A 15,792-nucleotide genomic window follows, 5' to 3' on the forward strand; every position below is an offset into this window, starting at 1 on the left:
CCCTGTCGTCTGGAGCCATGGCTACACGGAGGCTTCTGGGGTCAAGAACAAGTGAGTTCATCCGCCAAGAGCTCTTAAGGATCGGTTATGTTTCACGTCAACGCAACACAATGACCACGCAGACTCTTTGCCGCAGTCGTCAACTGGTTTTGGATCTGCGTCGGGTTTTAGTGAGCGGAACAATCATAGCCATTGCTGCTGCGTCGCCTCGACACAAGGTTACAATTTTTGGGAGGCGCACGTCAGGCCCTTGCGGTGGACACAAGGAGGGTTCCGCAAGGACGTAATGGGTCCGTAGTCCCACGACTAAGCCTTTAAGCAGCACTGCTGTTGGTTGAACACAACCACGGCATGCTGCCTTGTGACTGAAATGCAGTTCAATACATTTTCGACTGTATTCTCTGCTTCTTGTTATTGTATTTAGAAAATGTAAACTTGCCGAGCGTATTTGTGGAGGTAACTGTTATTATGTGACATTCTCAGACAGGGACCTGGAGCTGTTATCATAACAGTGCCTTTTGTTTATGTGATCATAAATCATATTCCGCTAGACGTGGTTGAATCTCCGTTGCCGTTAGCGAGTTGATGCAAAATGAACATAATCATCATCATCAAATGTGCAAATGCATGACTCTGAAGATGATAATTCTGCTACAACAGAAGGCGAGGACGGCTTTGAGAAAATGACTTTAGTGAGACTTCAAGTTTACTCATTGAATCTGATTGGTATGTTGAAAAACGTAAAGCCCCAATATATGTAAAGCAACCAATAGCTGCCCACCCTTAGGCCAAACCCCCACACCCCTTTTACACAGTTATTGTATGTTGTATGTCCTGGCACTTAATGTACACACTTATTGTATGGTTTGCATCCTTGAACTTAGCATTGTGTAGCGTATTATCCCAGCTATCTTTGTTGCAGACCTGGAATGTGTTAACCTAACAATTGTTGATTGGCACTTGGTTCTATGACATCCTAACTGCACCGACAAGGATATATACAGCTTCTCTTCTTCTGACAAATGTACTTGTTGTAAGTCCCTTTTTGATAAAAGCGTCTAAATGACTAAAATACCCTAAATGTGAATGTAAATGTAAAAGTGACATTCATTGCAAAAAAAGTAAACATCACTACCACAAGACGGCGTCTACACACAGACCTACCGATGTCGTGTCTCATAAAAGAAACTGACCACCAATACCCCCTCCCACCCCCAGACTGTGCGTGGCGGCTCTGTCAGTGAGCAGCTTCTGCGGCAGCCGCGAGGCGCTGTACGGCGTGTTCGAGGGCGACCGCAACGTGGAGGTGCCCTACCTGCTGCAGTGCACCATGAACGACGTGCTGGCCGAGGAGCTGCAGAAGACCAAGAGCGAGGAGGACTACATGACCAACACCTTCCTGGTCATGCAGAGGTACAGGGACGGGCACGCACGCACGCACGCACGCACGCACGCACGCACGCACGCACGCACGCACGCACGCACGCACGCACGCACGCACGCTCGCACGCACTCACTCACTCACTCTCTCTCTCTCTCTCTCTCTCTCACTCTCTCACTCTCACTCACTCACTCACACACGCACGCACTCACGCACGCACGCACTCAATCACGCACTCACTCTCTCTCTCTCTCTCACTCTCTCACTATCTCACTCACTCACGCACTCACGCACTCACGCTCTCTCTTTCTCTCTCGCTCTCTCACTCTCACTCACTCACTCACGCACGCACGCACGCACGCACGCACGCACGCACGCACGCACGCACTCACTCACTCACTCTCTCTCTCTCTCTCTCTCTCTCTCTCTCTCACTCTCTCACTCTCACTCACACACTCACTCACGCACGCACGCACGCACGCACGCACGCACGCACGCACGCACGCACTCACTCACTCACTCTCTCTCTCTCTCTCTCTCTCTCTCTCTCTCTCTCTCACTCTCTCACTCTCACTCACACACTCACTCACGCACGCACGCACGCACTCAATCACGCACTCACTCTCTCTCTCTCTCTCTCTCTCACTCTCTCACTCTCTCACGCACTCACGCACGCACGCAGGACGCACTCTCTCTCTCTCTCTCTCTCTCTCTCACTCTCTCACTCTTACTCACTCACTCACGCACGCACGCACTCAATCACGCACTCACTCTCTCTCTCTCTCTCACTCTCTCACTATCTCACTCACTCACGCACGCACGCACTCACGCACTCACGCTCTCTCTTTCTCTCTCGCTCTCTCACTCTCACTCACTCACTCACTCACGCACGCACGCACGCACGCACGCACTCACTCACTCACTCTCTCTCTCTCTCTCTCTCTCTCTCTCACTCTCTCACTCTCACTCACTCACTCACGCACGCACGCACGCACGCACGCACGCACGCACGCACGCACGCACTCACTCACTCACTCTCTCTCTCTCTCTCTCTCTCTCTCTCTCACTCTCTCACTCTCACTCACTCACTCACTCACACACTCACTCACGCACGCACGCACGCACTCAATCACGCACTCACTCTCTCTCTCTCTCTCTCTCTCACTCTCTCACTCTCTCACGCACTCACGCACGCACGCAGGACGCACTCTCTCTCTCTCTCTCTCTCTCTCTCACTCTCTCACTCTTACTCACTCACTCACGCACGCACGCTCGCCCCCTCTCTCTCTCTCACTCTCTCTCACTCTCACTCTCTCACTCCCTCTCTCACTCAGTCACTCACTCAAACCCCCCACACACTGCGCACAGTCTGGCGTCAAAGCAATATGTTCGGGCCCTATTATACCAGCTTGTGAAGTCACTAAGGTCCAGGAACAGGCAGGTTTTCAAATGGCTTGTACTGGCAAATCGCTCACACCTGTTGGTATAATAGCGGTCCCTGAACACTTTTTCCTTCCTTTCTTCTCGTACGTTCATTGTGCTCCACACACGGGTGTTCAGGGAGTTTTTCCCAAAGTGAAACAGTAACCTCATTATATGGGCCGTATTGTAATGTGGATCACTGCAGTGTACTTGCAGTAGGACTGCAGTCCTGTGGCATCTGCAGTGTGTGCTCATGTACTCGCTGATGCTTGATCCATATCCTAAAGCAGGCCCAAGCCTGAAATAAAAGTCCTACTGCATGGTGTGCGTTCCTAACACTCTGCCCATGGTGAAGAGCTGTGCTAATCCTGTTTAAAACAGCCTCTTAAAAATGCTCCCTCTGAAAGGGAGGCAGCATTTCTTTGTTATTTTCTTTTTGTTTTCAGACTCTTGCTCGTCTTCTGCTCTTTGTCCACTCTCTCTCTCTCTCTTGACAACTGTCAAATCTGACCTACAGCGCTTTTATTTTGAAACGTGCGACTTCACAACCCTTCAAGGAAGCACGGCCAACTTTCAGACCTGACCTACAGCGCTTCTATTTTGAAATGTGCGACTTCACATCCCTTTCGGAAAGCTGGGCCAACTGTCAGATCTGACCGACAGCGCTTTTATTTTGAAACGTGCGACTTCCCCCCCCCCCCCCCACTTTCAGGAAGCTGGGCACGGCGGGCCAGAAGCTGGGCGGCTCTGCGGCGCTGTGCCACATCCGCCACGACCCCACCGAGCCGGGCGGCTGCTTCACGCTCACCGCCGCCAACGTGGGCAAGTGCCGCGCCGTGCTGTGTCGGGACGGCGCGCCCATGGCGCTGTCGGTGCTGCACAACGTGGGCCTGGAGAAGGAGTACCTCCGCATCCGCCAGCACAACGCCATCGTCACCGAGGTAACCCCCCGATCCCCAGGCCTCCTCCACGCGTTGACGTGAAGAACCGCTGCAGTGGTGGAGTCAGTATTGGATTAAGACGTTGTGAACAATTTTTTGAATTTAATTGATTCCGTTTATTTCAGACACATCAATAAAAAAATCTAACATTTCTAAAATATATATAAACAACGACGATGTTCGAATTATTTCACAAATGAGAAAAATTAAAAAAGCATATAACATATACTCATTGATATGTCTGAAAAGGAGTCGGAAGAAGTATAAAACTACTTAGAACCTTATAATGGCTTCATAGCCTCCACTATGTGTTATGCCTCTTGAAGTTCTCCCACTCCTCGTGCACGTGGATGTTGTTCTCCCGCCATGCTGAGCCTTTGTTGCCCCCACTGCCCCCTACAGGACAACAAGGTGAACGGCGTGACCGACTCCACGCGCGTCATGGGCTACTCCTTCCTCTACCCGGCCGTCATCCCGCGGCCCCACGTGCAGACGGCCACGCTCACGCCCCAGGACGAGTTCTTCATCCTGGGCAGCCGGGGCCTGTGGGACGCCGTGTCCCCCGAGGAGGCGGTGGAGGCGGTGCGCAACGTGCCCGACGGCCTGGCCGCCGCCAAGAAGCTGTGCACCCTGGCCCAGGGCTACGGCTGCACCGACAGCCTGAGCGCCGTGGTGGTGCAGCTGAGCGTCAGCGAGGACTGCTGCTCCTGCTGCTGCTCCTCCACCTCCTCCTCCGACCCGCCGCCGCTGCGGCCGCACTACCAATACCCCGCCGGGACGCCCGCCTCCTCCGGCGCCGCGCCGGGGGCGTCCGCCGCCGGCAAGGAGCGACTCCCCCAGCCCCCGGCCTCGTCCTGCAGCGAGCTCAGCAGCGAGGTGAGCGCCAGCGAGATGAGCAGCGAGGTGGGCTCCACGGCGTCGTCCGACGAGCCGCCGCACCACCACCCGGCCTCGCTGACGGAGCACGGGGGGGCGCCGCACGGGGGACCGCAGCACCACCACACGGCGCAGGCCGGGCACCTGGCCCTCACGCCGCACGGCCTCGCGCCGCCGCCGCCGCCGCCACACCACCCGCACGCCGCCAGCCCCGGCCAGCACTGCCCCTACCAGGCGGGGGCGGAGCTTAGCTCGGCGCGGGGCTGCTGCGCCCTCCACCCGGCCGAGGGCGGCTCCGCCTCCTCCTCCTCCTTCCAGCGGCAGCTGTCCAGCGCCACCTTCTCCAGCGCGCTGTCGGACAACGGGCTGGACAGCGAGGACGAGGAGCCCATCGCCGGCGTGTTCTCCAACGGGAGCCGCGTGGAGGTGGAGGCCGACATCCACTGCCTGAAGGCGGGGCTGGCGTCCTCGCTGCCGGGGCCGCACCACGGCGCGCCGCGGCCCAGCACGCCGCTCCCGGGAGGCCAGGAGGCGGGGGCGCTGCTGCTGCTGCCCCCGCCCCCGCCCCCCTCCACCCCGGAGCCCGCGGGGGAGGCCGACGGGGGCGGGGCCGAACGGGACGAGCCGTGGGCGGGGGCGACGGTGGGCGTGGCGTGCGACGGCGCCAGGGGGGCGTGGTGGGCGCCGGGGAAGCAGCGGCGGGGCAACGGCTCAGTGGCTCCGCAGGAGAAGAGCCACAACCTGATCGAGGTGGCGGCCGACGCCCCCTGCAGGAAGCCGGGGGGGTACTTCACGGCGCCGGCGCAGCCCGACCCCGACGACCAGTTCATCATCCCCCCCGAGCTGGAGGAGGAGGTGAAGGAGATCATGAAGGAGCACCAGCAGAAGCAGCAGAAGCCCCCCGAGAGGACCGAGGCGCCCGCCGACTACGACGACACCCCCCTCTGAGGCCGGCCAATGAGGCCGCACCGACCGCTCACGCCCAAGCCCCGCCCAACAGCCCCCCCCCCCCCCCCCCGTTGCTGCGGTGACCGCTAGCTCTCTCCCCCTCTGCCACTTTTGAATTAGCATCGCTAGAAACGCATTCGCATCGATAGCATCGTGTGCTAGCATTGATAGCATCCTGTGCTACCATCGTTAGCATCGTGTGCTAGCACCACGCCGCCACCATTGATACGGAGACCCTCACACAGGCGTGCGGGAATCGCATCATACTTTTCTTTCATTGCACTGTTCTTTTTCGTCACACTCATCACATGCTCGCAGTACGCTACGACAGCACAACCAGCCCACAGCGCCACCTGGTGGCACCGGCATGCATTGCATCGCTCTACTCTCCTTCCCCTGTCGGTAGCAAATTGTTGGGACAGCAAAAAAAAAAGCAAACGAGCCCTTTAAACGATACTTCTTGCATCCATTCTGGACCCATCCAAAGTGGTGCAGTTCTAAGAACGTTGTTTTCTACATTCATCCCACCACAGCCACTGGTGTCTCCGCGATCGTGCTAGCCTGCCACTACGTGTGTTCATCATGGATAACGTTTCCATGTCTGTCGTTTGTTTGTTTTTTAAGAACTGACCATATCTTATATTGTGATGTAGGGGATGTTGCTGGAAGATGTTTTTAAAACAGAGGTGCGTTGTTATCAAAAAATTAAAATATATATATACGTATAAATATATATTTATATATATATATATATACACACACCAATAATACCACGCTTAACTGTTGTAGATAGGGCACTTTAAAGACTCTATTTCATCAGAAAATCATGAATCTTGGCCTATAAAACGGCATAGAATTTTTGTAGAAATTTAAAGACTAACTCCTAGGAGTTGCATACTCTTTATGGTGACTTAGTCACTTTTTTTACTAATCTTCTCTGAGAGAAATTGTGATTGTTTTTTTTTGGTTTCGTTTTTTTTCAATTATTGTAAATAAGAGAAATGTTCTATACTGACACTTTTAGAGGAACTGTCTACCTTCACGTATGTTGGTGAATGGTATTAGCGGTAGGAAGATTTATTGTTTATGTAGTGACTTAAGTGGAGACCAACTTCTCCTTTATCTTTCATTCTAGTCCACCAACGACAAAAACAGACACACACAAACACACTCATATAAATATATATATATATATATTTATATATTGCCTAATGCAATGTTTTAAAAAGCCCAGACACTACATAGACTATAGTAATTACCAAACCCTATGGTTTGCTCCCTTTGGTTTGCCCTTTAGCCATCACTTTGACCAATCACAGGTTTGTTTAGGCATTAGCATGCACACACACATAAACACACAAGCACACACACACACACACAAAAAAGAGTTTTGAGTGCCACTGTTCTCTTGCTGTAACTGTTATCACCGGCATGACTGTGTCAAGTGAAACAAACCAATATATCCACATGGAAAACCAACCACAGAGCTCCTGTCTTTGGTAAAATAAATCCTACATTTGTGAATATAATTCATTCTGTCCCGGACTTCTTATTTTAATCAAGTAGCAATCCAATTATATAGGATACAGTTGCCTCTCATTTGAAATAGACGATGTTTTATCTTGTGTTTTTGTTGTAAAGGTTTTTATTTATTTTAGGGGGCTGAATGCATGTATGTAGAAGGTCGGTCCACGAGAGCAGTAATTACATGACATCAGCAGCAGGAGGCGATCATATACAACCACCTGCTGTAGTGTACAGTAGTCCAGCACCTCCTCTTCAGAGTCCATTATTTACAATGAAATCACCATTCCATTTTTCGATGCCACAAAAAGAAAGGCCATGCATATACATTGTTATTCTTTCTATTCTCCGCCAGTACACCGACAGCATTACCTCTTTCTAGCCCTTTTCTTTTCACATTTCATCGCTGTTACTGGTATTTTCCTGTACCGTTCCCGATAATGAAGATGCGCCTTTTAGAATCATTCCACAAGGTTCACATTGCTCATCGCCAGGTTGGATTCTGGGCTGCTGCGGTTCACCGACCTCTTCACATACACCACGCTGACCACCGTCACCAACAGCATGACCGCCAGCACGGAAAGAGACGCAGCCAGAGTGACGGTGAGGTTGTCCGAGGAGGAGCCTCTGTACTGGCACTGTTCACCGTAGTACCACCAGTCATCCCCCACCGCACACCTTATGCAGAGAGAGCCAGAGAGTGGGTAAGAGGGGCAGTGACGTTTTAACTGGAGAATGTCACTGTCTGCGCTCTCTTCCCAGAGACATCAGTGATGTAAGCTAATTATATCCTGACTCAAGGTCTGCCCAAAGGCATGCAGTGAGGAGTATTTTAACGTAGGGTCAGAGTACAAAAACACACTTTAGTTAATGTTATTTACATTAATGAACATATGTCACACAACTTTTTGGAAAAAAAGATTTGCATTAGATGAAGTGTGTCATGTTTCTTCTTATTATTTGTATTATTATTATTGTTATTATTAAATTACATTGTTATAGCCATTTTCATATAAAGAAAACACATTGTAAGTGGTTGAAACGGTACCCCCTAGCGGCTACATGAATCCCTGCATTCCAATTCGTATACTTTTCCTTTTTACTTGTAGCACGCACTGCAGCTACCCTTACAAAGTACTTACGTAGTGTTGCACACACACAGCATGCAAACAATTGGGAATGAAACCTTGCTTCAGAACAAGGAGACATCGTTGACGTTTACTTACACAACTGTGAGTCATAACTCTTCTCTTGGGATACAACTGGAGAAATAATTAGTCACCTGCATACCGGCTTCTTCTGCTCCAGCACACACACCCCGTCGTTCAGGCACCCCGCGCCGGTGCAGGCGTCACTGGGTGGCGTGGTGCTGTTATTGTTTGGTGTTGTCGTGGTCTCTGGTGACGCCGTGGTTGATGGGGGCACTGGTTGGGTCTCTGTGAGATGAGACACGTCTGGGAGAAACATATATAAAAAAAAAAAAGATGATCATTGAATAGTTGAATCCTAACGAGGAAAACATCACATGTGACGTAATGTGTTTTTGTGATGTAAACATAGCTCAAACAACCATTTGTGTGCGTGTGTAAATTATAAACAATATAGCGACCATATAGTGATATATAAATAAGTGATCTTACAATATAATCATTATGATGGTAATAGTGAAAGTTGCTGTTGTGGAAAAATTAATCATGACAATAAAACGATATTACCTTTACTTTATTGCTAGTACATTTATAGATATCGATTTTTTTCACCTAGAGGGAGCTCTCTTCCGCTCTCCCTTTGAAACTACGTCTGCATTTGTATCGCTGTAGCCAAGATGTCAAGTATTGTCAACCAAGTCGTTTTAAAATTAAGTAAATTAAATAACTTCAATCAGTTATATAACAACAATGGTGGTATGTATGATCACAATTGAGTCGAGTATTATTTAATGGAGTGTGTGATTGCGATGGACGGTATAGTAGATGCAGCCTACTGTGCAGTCTAGACCTCACTATATCATCTCATACAGGGGGAGTTAAAGGGGACATATTAAACCACCAGGTGTGGGTGTGATGAGCCATTACAAGCCGTTTTGAAAATCGTCCTCTTCTGACATCACAAGTGGGCGTGTCCACATAGATGTGTGCTGAATAGATCAGTCTACCAGTCTACCCAGTGGACTGTAGCAAACGTTGCTCATCCTTCCGGCATACATCTAGGTGGACACGCCCACTTGTGATGTCAGAAGAGGCTGATTTTCAAAATGGCTTGTAACGGCTAATCACACTCACACCTGGTGGTATAATATGTCACCTTTAACACTGATGAAGGCCGTAAAGTTCCGACCAGACTTCTAGCTGACTTTCTGTGTGACAGCCTGAACGTTGCGTTGTGTTTGGACCCAGTGTTTACCCTCCATGCTGAGGAGAAATATGGCGTCCCCGCCCTTGATGAAATCCCTGCTCCGGGCCCTCAGGTGGGTCAGGTACACGGAGGTCCCTAGTCCGGGCCCTCGGAAGTACTTGGTTCCGTCGGGGGCGGTCACCTCCATGCCCACCTTACGAGGGTCGTCCCAGTACAGCCCGCTCCCGTCTGCGATGTTCAGGGGGACACAGGAGCAGAGAGGTGAGTCATCACAGCACTGATCGCTCGCACACGCACACACACACACACACACACACACGCACACACACGTCAAGGCAAAAATTGTTCAAAGCGGGGAGTGCAAAAAAAGAAAGTGCGAAGTTGAATTTCGTTACGTCCTTGTCATACATTGATTCATAATAAATCCCGCGCCGATGACTCATCTAGGCCGTTTAAATCGATCCGAAAAAAAAGAGGCAAAAAGGGGGATGCAGAATAAAGGGCATTTGAGGGCAAGGGAATTGATTGCCGTATTCTGCCATTCCTTCCCCCCCCCCCCCCCCCCCCCCCCACGGTGTGTGTTTGGGCACGACGCCTGACCTGCGAGCATGGTGCTGGGGTCGGTGGTGACGCTGCGTTGGTTGGACATGCGCTTCTGGATGTGCGGGTGCTGGTCCATCAGCATCATGGTCATCTGCTTCCAGGGGCACGGCCACTGCTGGCCCGTGTCCCCCGGGTGGGCCACCAGGTGGGCGAAGGCCGACAGCTCCCCCGGGTACTCGGTCTGCCCGCTGGGGTAGAGCCCCATCTGGAAGCTGTAGCCCTCCTTCGAGGTGAACGGCGGGCTGTAGATGGGCTCGCCGGGCGGCGTGGTCTCCATCACCTGGCTGAAGTTGCTCACCCGCCAGGCGTGCTCGGGGCAGGCCGTCTCAGAGAGGTTGATGTCGTCCAGGGAGAGCCCCCCCATCGCTGGTAACGGGCCGTGCTTCTCGCCCCGGAACACCACGCGGAACTTGGTCTTCACGTCCAGGCTCACGTGGTACAGCTGCCACAGCTCCTCCGGAGGCCCTAGGTGTGTCAAAATAAGAAAAACGGGAGGTTCTGACTTTTGCTTGACGACATTAGCTCACAACAATGCTACCACCGTGGCAGCCGAAACGCCTGAGTAGCATCCAGCTGCAGCCCCGGAGCCGGGGCCTGTGGTGTGGCAACTAGACCTGTGGTGTGGCAGGTCCGTTTTTTTCGGCTTTTTTCAACTTAAATTTTACTTGTTAAATTTCAATAAAAATAATGAATTAATGGTGATAATTAATCGAATAACAAAATATATATATATATATATATATCTTTTGTTATTTGTTATTTTGTTATTTGCCCATATATATATGCCCTGTGCCACACCACAGGCACCGGCTCCGGGGCTGCAGCTGCTATTGAAACGCCTCGGGAGTAATTGATATTAGTAGTAAGCAATAGTATTTGATATCCACCGTCGATCGTCTTAATCAGCCGCAGGGTGCCGTTGGGATGAGCAGCGTCGTACTCGCGCACCCAGATGCTCAGGGTGTCCTCTGGGGCGGCGCTGTTGTAGTAGAAGAACTGCAGGCACTGGTAGCCTCTCTTGGGGTACAGCAGTCTGGTCTCCAGCTGGGCCACCGCCCCCGCGGCTGCCGCGCCCGAGGGGAAGTGCATGAAATACCCTGAGCCTGTGGGACATTGATACAGTCGCGGCGTTTAAAGAGGGGAAGGCCTTAAAAGCTGTAGTTTGAATGTTATTTATTTATTTGGAAATGCAACAGCCATCCATCAGCTATGAGTGAGTCAAATTGTTAAATGTGAGAATATCTGTTGTGGTTGACTCTGCACCGACCCGCTGTATGAGGCCATTTTGTTTTAATGATCCGACCTATCATAGCATCTCTTCCCTTATTGGTTCAGGGGAAGCCGTCTTGCCGGCTTCCCCTGTCATTCACAGGTGCGGGAAATGCAAAACTTCGCAACCTAGGGAGGGAGGGTTGTTTATTCATCTTCTGCTGTATTCTGCTCTCGTTACAACTCTGAAATCTCCATGATAGCACCTTTGATGCCATCGCTGTTGGAAATCTTCCTGTGTTCGCAACCTCCCTCCACGCTTCCCTTATGGATACGATGATAAGAGAGATTGGAAAACAGGCCAGGAGGGCAGACACACTCTTATCTCATGAACGAGATAACGATTGAGATGATTGGTGTGCGGGAAGAATCACTGTGATAATCACACACCAGCACTCAACCTGTAGTGCTGTAGAATGGCCCTGAGTCTCTTGAGGCAATTGAGAATTCATTCAAGTTTTGGATTTTCAAAACACGGTCCTTATCGAAAACAGAAACCTTTTCAATTTGGCTAGTGGTGCAGAGTTCTACGCATGCATGTGTTGCGTTGGTGTGTCGGTTGTGGGAAGGCACACACTCACCAGTGCATTTCCCCAGGTTGGAGTAGTCAGTGCTGGGTCCCCCAGGAGCCGCCGTTACCCTTGCCCACTCAGTGGTGGCCCCTGGCCCTTGCACCATGCCACCGATGTTCTGGAGCTCAAAGTCACACGAGTCCAGGAAGGTGGAGGCTTGCGCTGAAGGGGAGGTGGGCAACACACACACACACACACACACACACACACACACACACAGACTTACTACTCAGCTAAATAGCAGGTATCATCAAACTTTGTCCCGCTGTAAAAGGTTAGCATATATTTGTGGGAGTTGTTGTGGATGATGACTGGTTTAAGCAACCTCACCAGGCCCAAGTCCCACTTATTGGACTCTGGGCCTGGGTGATGCTGCACATGTGTGTGTGATCACCACACACACACACACACACACACACACACACACACACACACACACACACACACACACACTAGGGGGAGAACTCCTGCATGGCAGCATGGAGCAGCAGCGCCAAGTATCATTAACTACAAACTTGTCCAATAAACCGGCCCTGTGAAGCCACAGGGACCTTCTTACAATCTTTCATTAACCAACATTGACATCATTACCACACTTGTCGACACAAGCGGCTTGGCGACTTACGATCCTGACGCATATTTATCAGAACCTGGATTTGCTCAGCAAACCCTGGACATTGTTTTGATCCTGCTACATCTATGCATCCGGCATTAACTACCCAACATGAGCACTCGTGGGCTCAACCTGAGGATTTATTGTGAATATTACATATTTTATTTTACCTCATTTTCTCCTTGTCTCCTTATTGCACCGTGCGTCAGAGACAAACGCAATTTCGATTCCTCCGTTTGCCTGGCACATCTTTGAAATTGACAATAAAGCAGCCTTTGACTCTGACGGCACTCACTGCAGTTGTAAAGGCGGCGGAGCTTGAGCAGGTCGCTGTCGCTGAACTCCATGCGCTGGCCGACCACGTCGCTGAAGGCCGGGATGTTGGTGACGATGGTGGGCAGCGTGCCGTTGCGGAAGGCGTTCTTGCTGTAGTGCATCATGGAGCCGTAGTCGTACGGGACGCCCAGAGAGCTCGAGGTGGTGTCGTTGTAGGTGTTGAAGTTGTGCTCCTTCCCTGCGGGCCCAGAGGGATCCGTGAGTTTTTTTGGATTTATTTATACCGTAAGCCATGAAGGTATGGGAGATAGAGGGGAGGACATTCGGCAAAGGACCACGGGCAGGAATCGAATCCGGGTCGCTGTTCGGGCCTTAATGGCACGCGCTCTACCCGGAGAGCCACCCGGGTGCCCCATGCCTCTGGGTTTTGAAGGTGACTTCAGGACATTACTTTCCAGGGCCGCCGAGTACTCTGCTAACTCAAACGCAAACTTTGCACTCTTAGTCATTTCATAACAATTAATAACCGGTCTGATTTATGGTATTGCAGATTCAAACGGTATGGTGTCACAGATTTGAACAGTTTGGACTAGCGGCGACGAAGGATAATAAAACCATCATGACTTTTTTATTGTGTCGTTTGCTGATATTTTCCAACGAATAAATGTTCCACACCAGGCACCTGAGAAGGCATTCTTGAACAGTACAACAAATTAGACTGGCTGTTCCTGAAATTATGTCAAACAATACATGACAGCCTAATTGAATAACGTGTGCCGACAATATCTGTTTATGAAATTCAAGTAATAGCCATCCGTGAGCTATGTTCAATCAAATGCTCTGTGAGAATATCCGTTTCAATTTGATTCCCTGCTTCTGTGTGAGCCTGTTAGACGCAATTGGATTAACATACAGCCAAGCCTGCAGAACCCTTTTTAATAGACTCATAATTAATCAGCGTCATCGTCATGTATTTGGTCTCACAGTCAGTACCTGCTGAGATGCGATCCCACATGATGGTGACGTAGTCGTCACGGTCTGACCGCGATTGCTCGTGCCAGAAGCCCAGCGCGTGAAGGAACTCGTGCTCGATGGTTGCTATGCGATCGCAGTTGCTCCCGATAGACAACCGCTGCTTTCCCGCTCGCCGGTTCCCCACAGAGGAGAAGCATCTAGAAATGAAAACGGATCGCTAAAAAACGTCACATAACTGGTCCCGACCTTTTATGATTCCTTAAATGACCTTACTGTTTATTTATGTAGGTTAAAATGCTGTAGAAAAAAGCTGATGAACATTAAATAATAATAATAAATATATTAAATAAATATACATTATGTATATAATATTATGGAAATATAATAATATATAATAATATGATATAACATGGAAACTTTAAGATATATTAAAACTACGATTTTTTTTAAAGGAATGAAATGGAAAATTTTCCATTTTATGAAGCATTCTGTAGAGCGCATTGTGTCTTACCCGCTCCCTTTAAAGATGGAGATGTAGTTTGCTTCTCCAGACCAGGGTTGGAAGTTGATGCAGGTCTTTAGCCGGTACTGTTCGAAAGCTTTCAGAATGACACCTTTAGCATTGATCTCTGCAGAGGACAGCAGGCAAAAGAAGAAATAGGTCATGGTGAAAAATATCTCTTAAGTGCCTCTCAAAAGTTAGAAAATCTGGCTCTTGGGAACTGCTTATTCTTGAAATGCAGACATATTTTTGACACTTTTTTTTGAGGTTATTAGGCGACACACATTAAAGAGAACTTTGTAATATGTCCTTTGTATTTTGGTTCAACATTGGCTATCAATAGTCCTTTCTAAAATCCTGTAATATAATATTAGCATTAGGTTTGCTGAACACTATTCAACACTATTTAAACTATTCAATCAGATTGTAATTTATTAGAAATACTCCATTAGAAAAGTGGTTTGGCCTGCTCTGCATTCGGTTCTCATCGTTATTACCTAGCTTTTCTTTCAGAGGAACACAAATGTAAGGTCTACCATTTATTAATTTATTTAGGAACACCTAACCCATAACAGGAGATCTAATACCCATAATATATTTTTGAAGATACTCAGTCACTAAGATTAGTAACTGTAAACAATGCGATGCAACAGCAGTTATGAGTGTTTAAAGAGAGTCTTTATCGGTTGTTGGGGAAGGCAGGGGTATTTTACGACGGTGTATTCTCTTACCAAGGTCGTCCTCCATGTAGTATGGAACAGTTCTCGGCCATCTGTATTCTTCACCTATTATGGAGTTTCTGGGTTGCCTCTGTAGTGGTGGTCAAAGGCTTTCAGAAGTTGGTGAGAATACAATGAGCCGAAAGGTAACTGCTTTTCCATGGTGAGGCTGATGAACTTACCTCGTCGAGCACAATGTCTCCCTCAACCAGGTTCAAGCCGGCCTCTGTGAACACAGAGTGGTTCAGGATTCAGTGGAACAGCGTGTGTGGGTGGAAGAGGTTTGTGTATATACATGTATTTAGTTTAGCTTTTTCTGTGATGTGGGTGGCATAGGAAACTTTATACACATTTGTTTTGACAAGCAAAGTTGTTCAAACCTTCATTGATATCGAAAATATCCAGATCTCGCCCGCCATCAACGTCATATTCTGTGGAAACGATTGAAGTAATAAACAATGAAATGAATTCCAACATTCCAACATTAAAATAGATGTTGAAAGCAATCAATCAACTGTTCTATATGTATAAATATCCTCAAGGAAATACAAGTTTTATTCAGGATGTTGTCTATCACTTACCCAATACTCTTGCGGTTGGCTTTTTAAGAAATAAAAAATACAAATCAAATTAGATTATTCCACAGAGTGATAAAGTCCATACTAGTCCATAACATGAATCAAACATGAATGACCATGACATTTTTATATTTATAATAACGAAATTTCTTACCAACCCATAGATGAATGTAAACAAGAGGCATACAATGTCCAAAACCAACACAACACGTTTCTGGCGTCCTTCCATGTCAGACAT

General features: G+C 49.1%; 2 protein-coding genes across 3 annotated transcripts in view; one reads left to right on the forward strand and one right to left on the reverse strand.

Moving 5' to 3' along the window:
- phlpp1 (PH domain and leucine rich repeat protein phosphatase 1) overlaps positions 1–7,076 on the forward strand; it is a 55,569-nt gene extending 48,493 nt beyond the window's left edge. For both annotated transcript variants that reach the window (XM_079750753.1, XM_079750754.1), the window contains 4 exons: positions 1–51; positions 1,219–1,413; positions 3,516–3,744; positions 4,147–7,076. The exon at positions 1–51 is cut by the window's left edge and continues 63 nt beyond it. In XM_079750753.1, the coding sequence (XP_079606879.1) occupies positions 1–51; positions 1,219–1,413; positions 3,516–3,744; positions 4,147–5,568 (1,897 nt within the window). In that variant the 3' untranslated portion in view covers positions 5,569–7,076. The remainder of the gene's footprint in view (positions 52–1,218; positions 1,414–3,515; positions 3,745–4,146) is intronic.
- Positions 7,077–7,553: 477 nt separating this feature from the next.
- mep1bb (meprin A subunit beta b) lies at positions 7,554–15,792 on the reverse strand (the record flags this gene model as incomplete). The annotated part of the gene is made up of 14 exons (XM_079750553.1): positions 7,554–7,770; positions 8,375–8,546; positions 9,496–9,675; positions 10,048–10,515; positions 10,938–11,153; positions 11,901–12,053; positions 12,800–13,018; positions 13,774–13,952; positions 14,267–14,384; positions 14,989–15,067; positions 15,159–15,202; positions 15,357–15,407; positions 15,558–15,576; positions 15,709–15,792. The coding sequence occupies 14 exons, from the start codon at positions 15,790–15,792 to the stop codon at positions 7,554–7,556; spliced, it is 2,199 nt and encodes a 732-aa protein (XP_079606679.1).

The sequence above is a fragment of the Pollachius pollachius genome, assembly GCF_949987615.1.
Source record: "Pollachius pollachius genome assembly, chromosome: 14".
NCBI classification, from domain to species: Eukaryota; Metazoa; Chordata; class Actinopteri; order Gadiformes; family Gadidae; genus Pollachius; species Pollachius pollachius.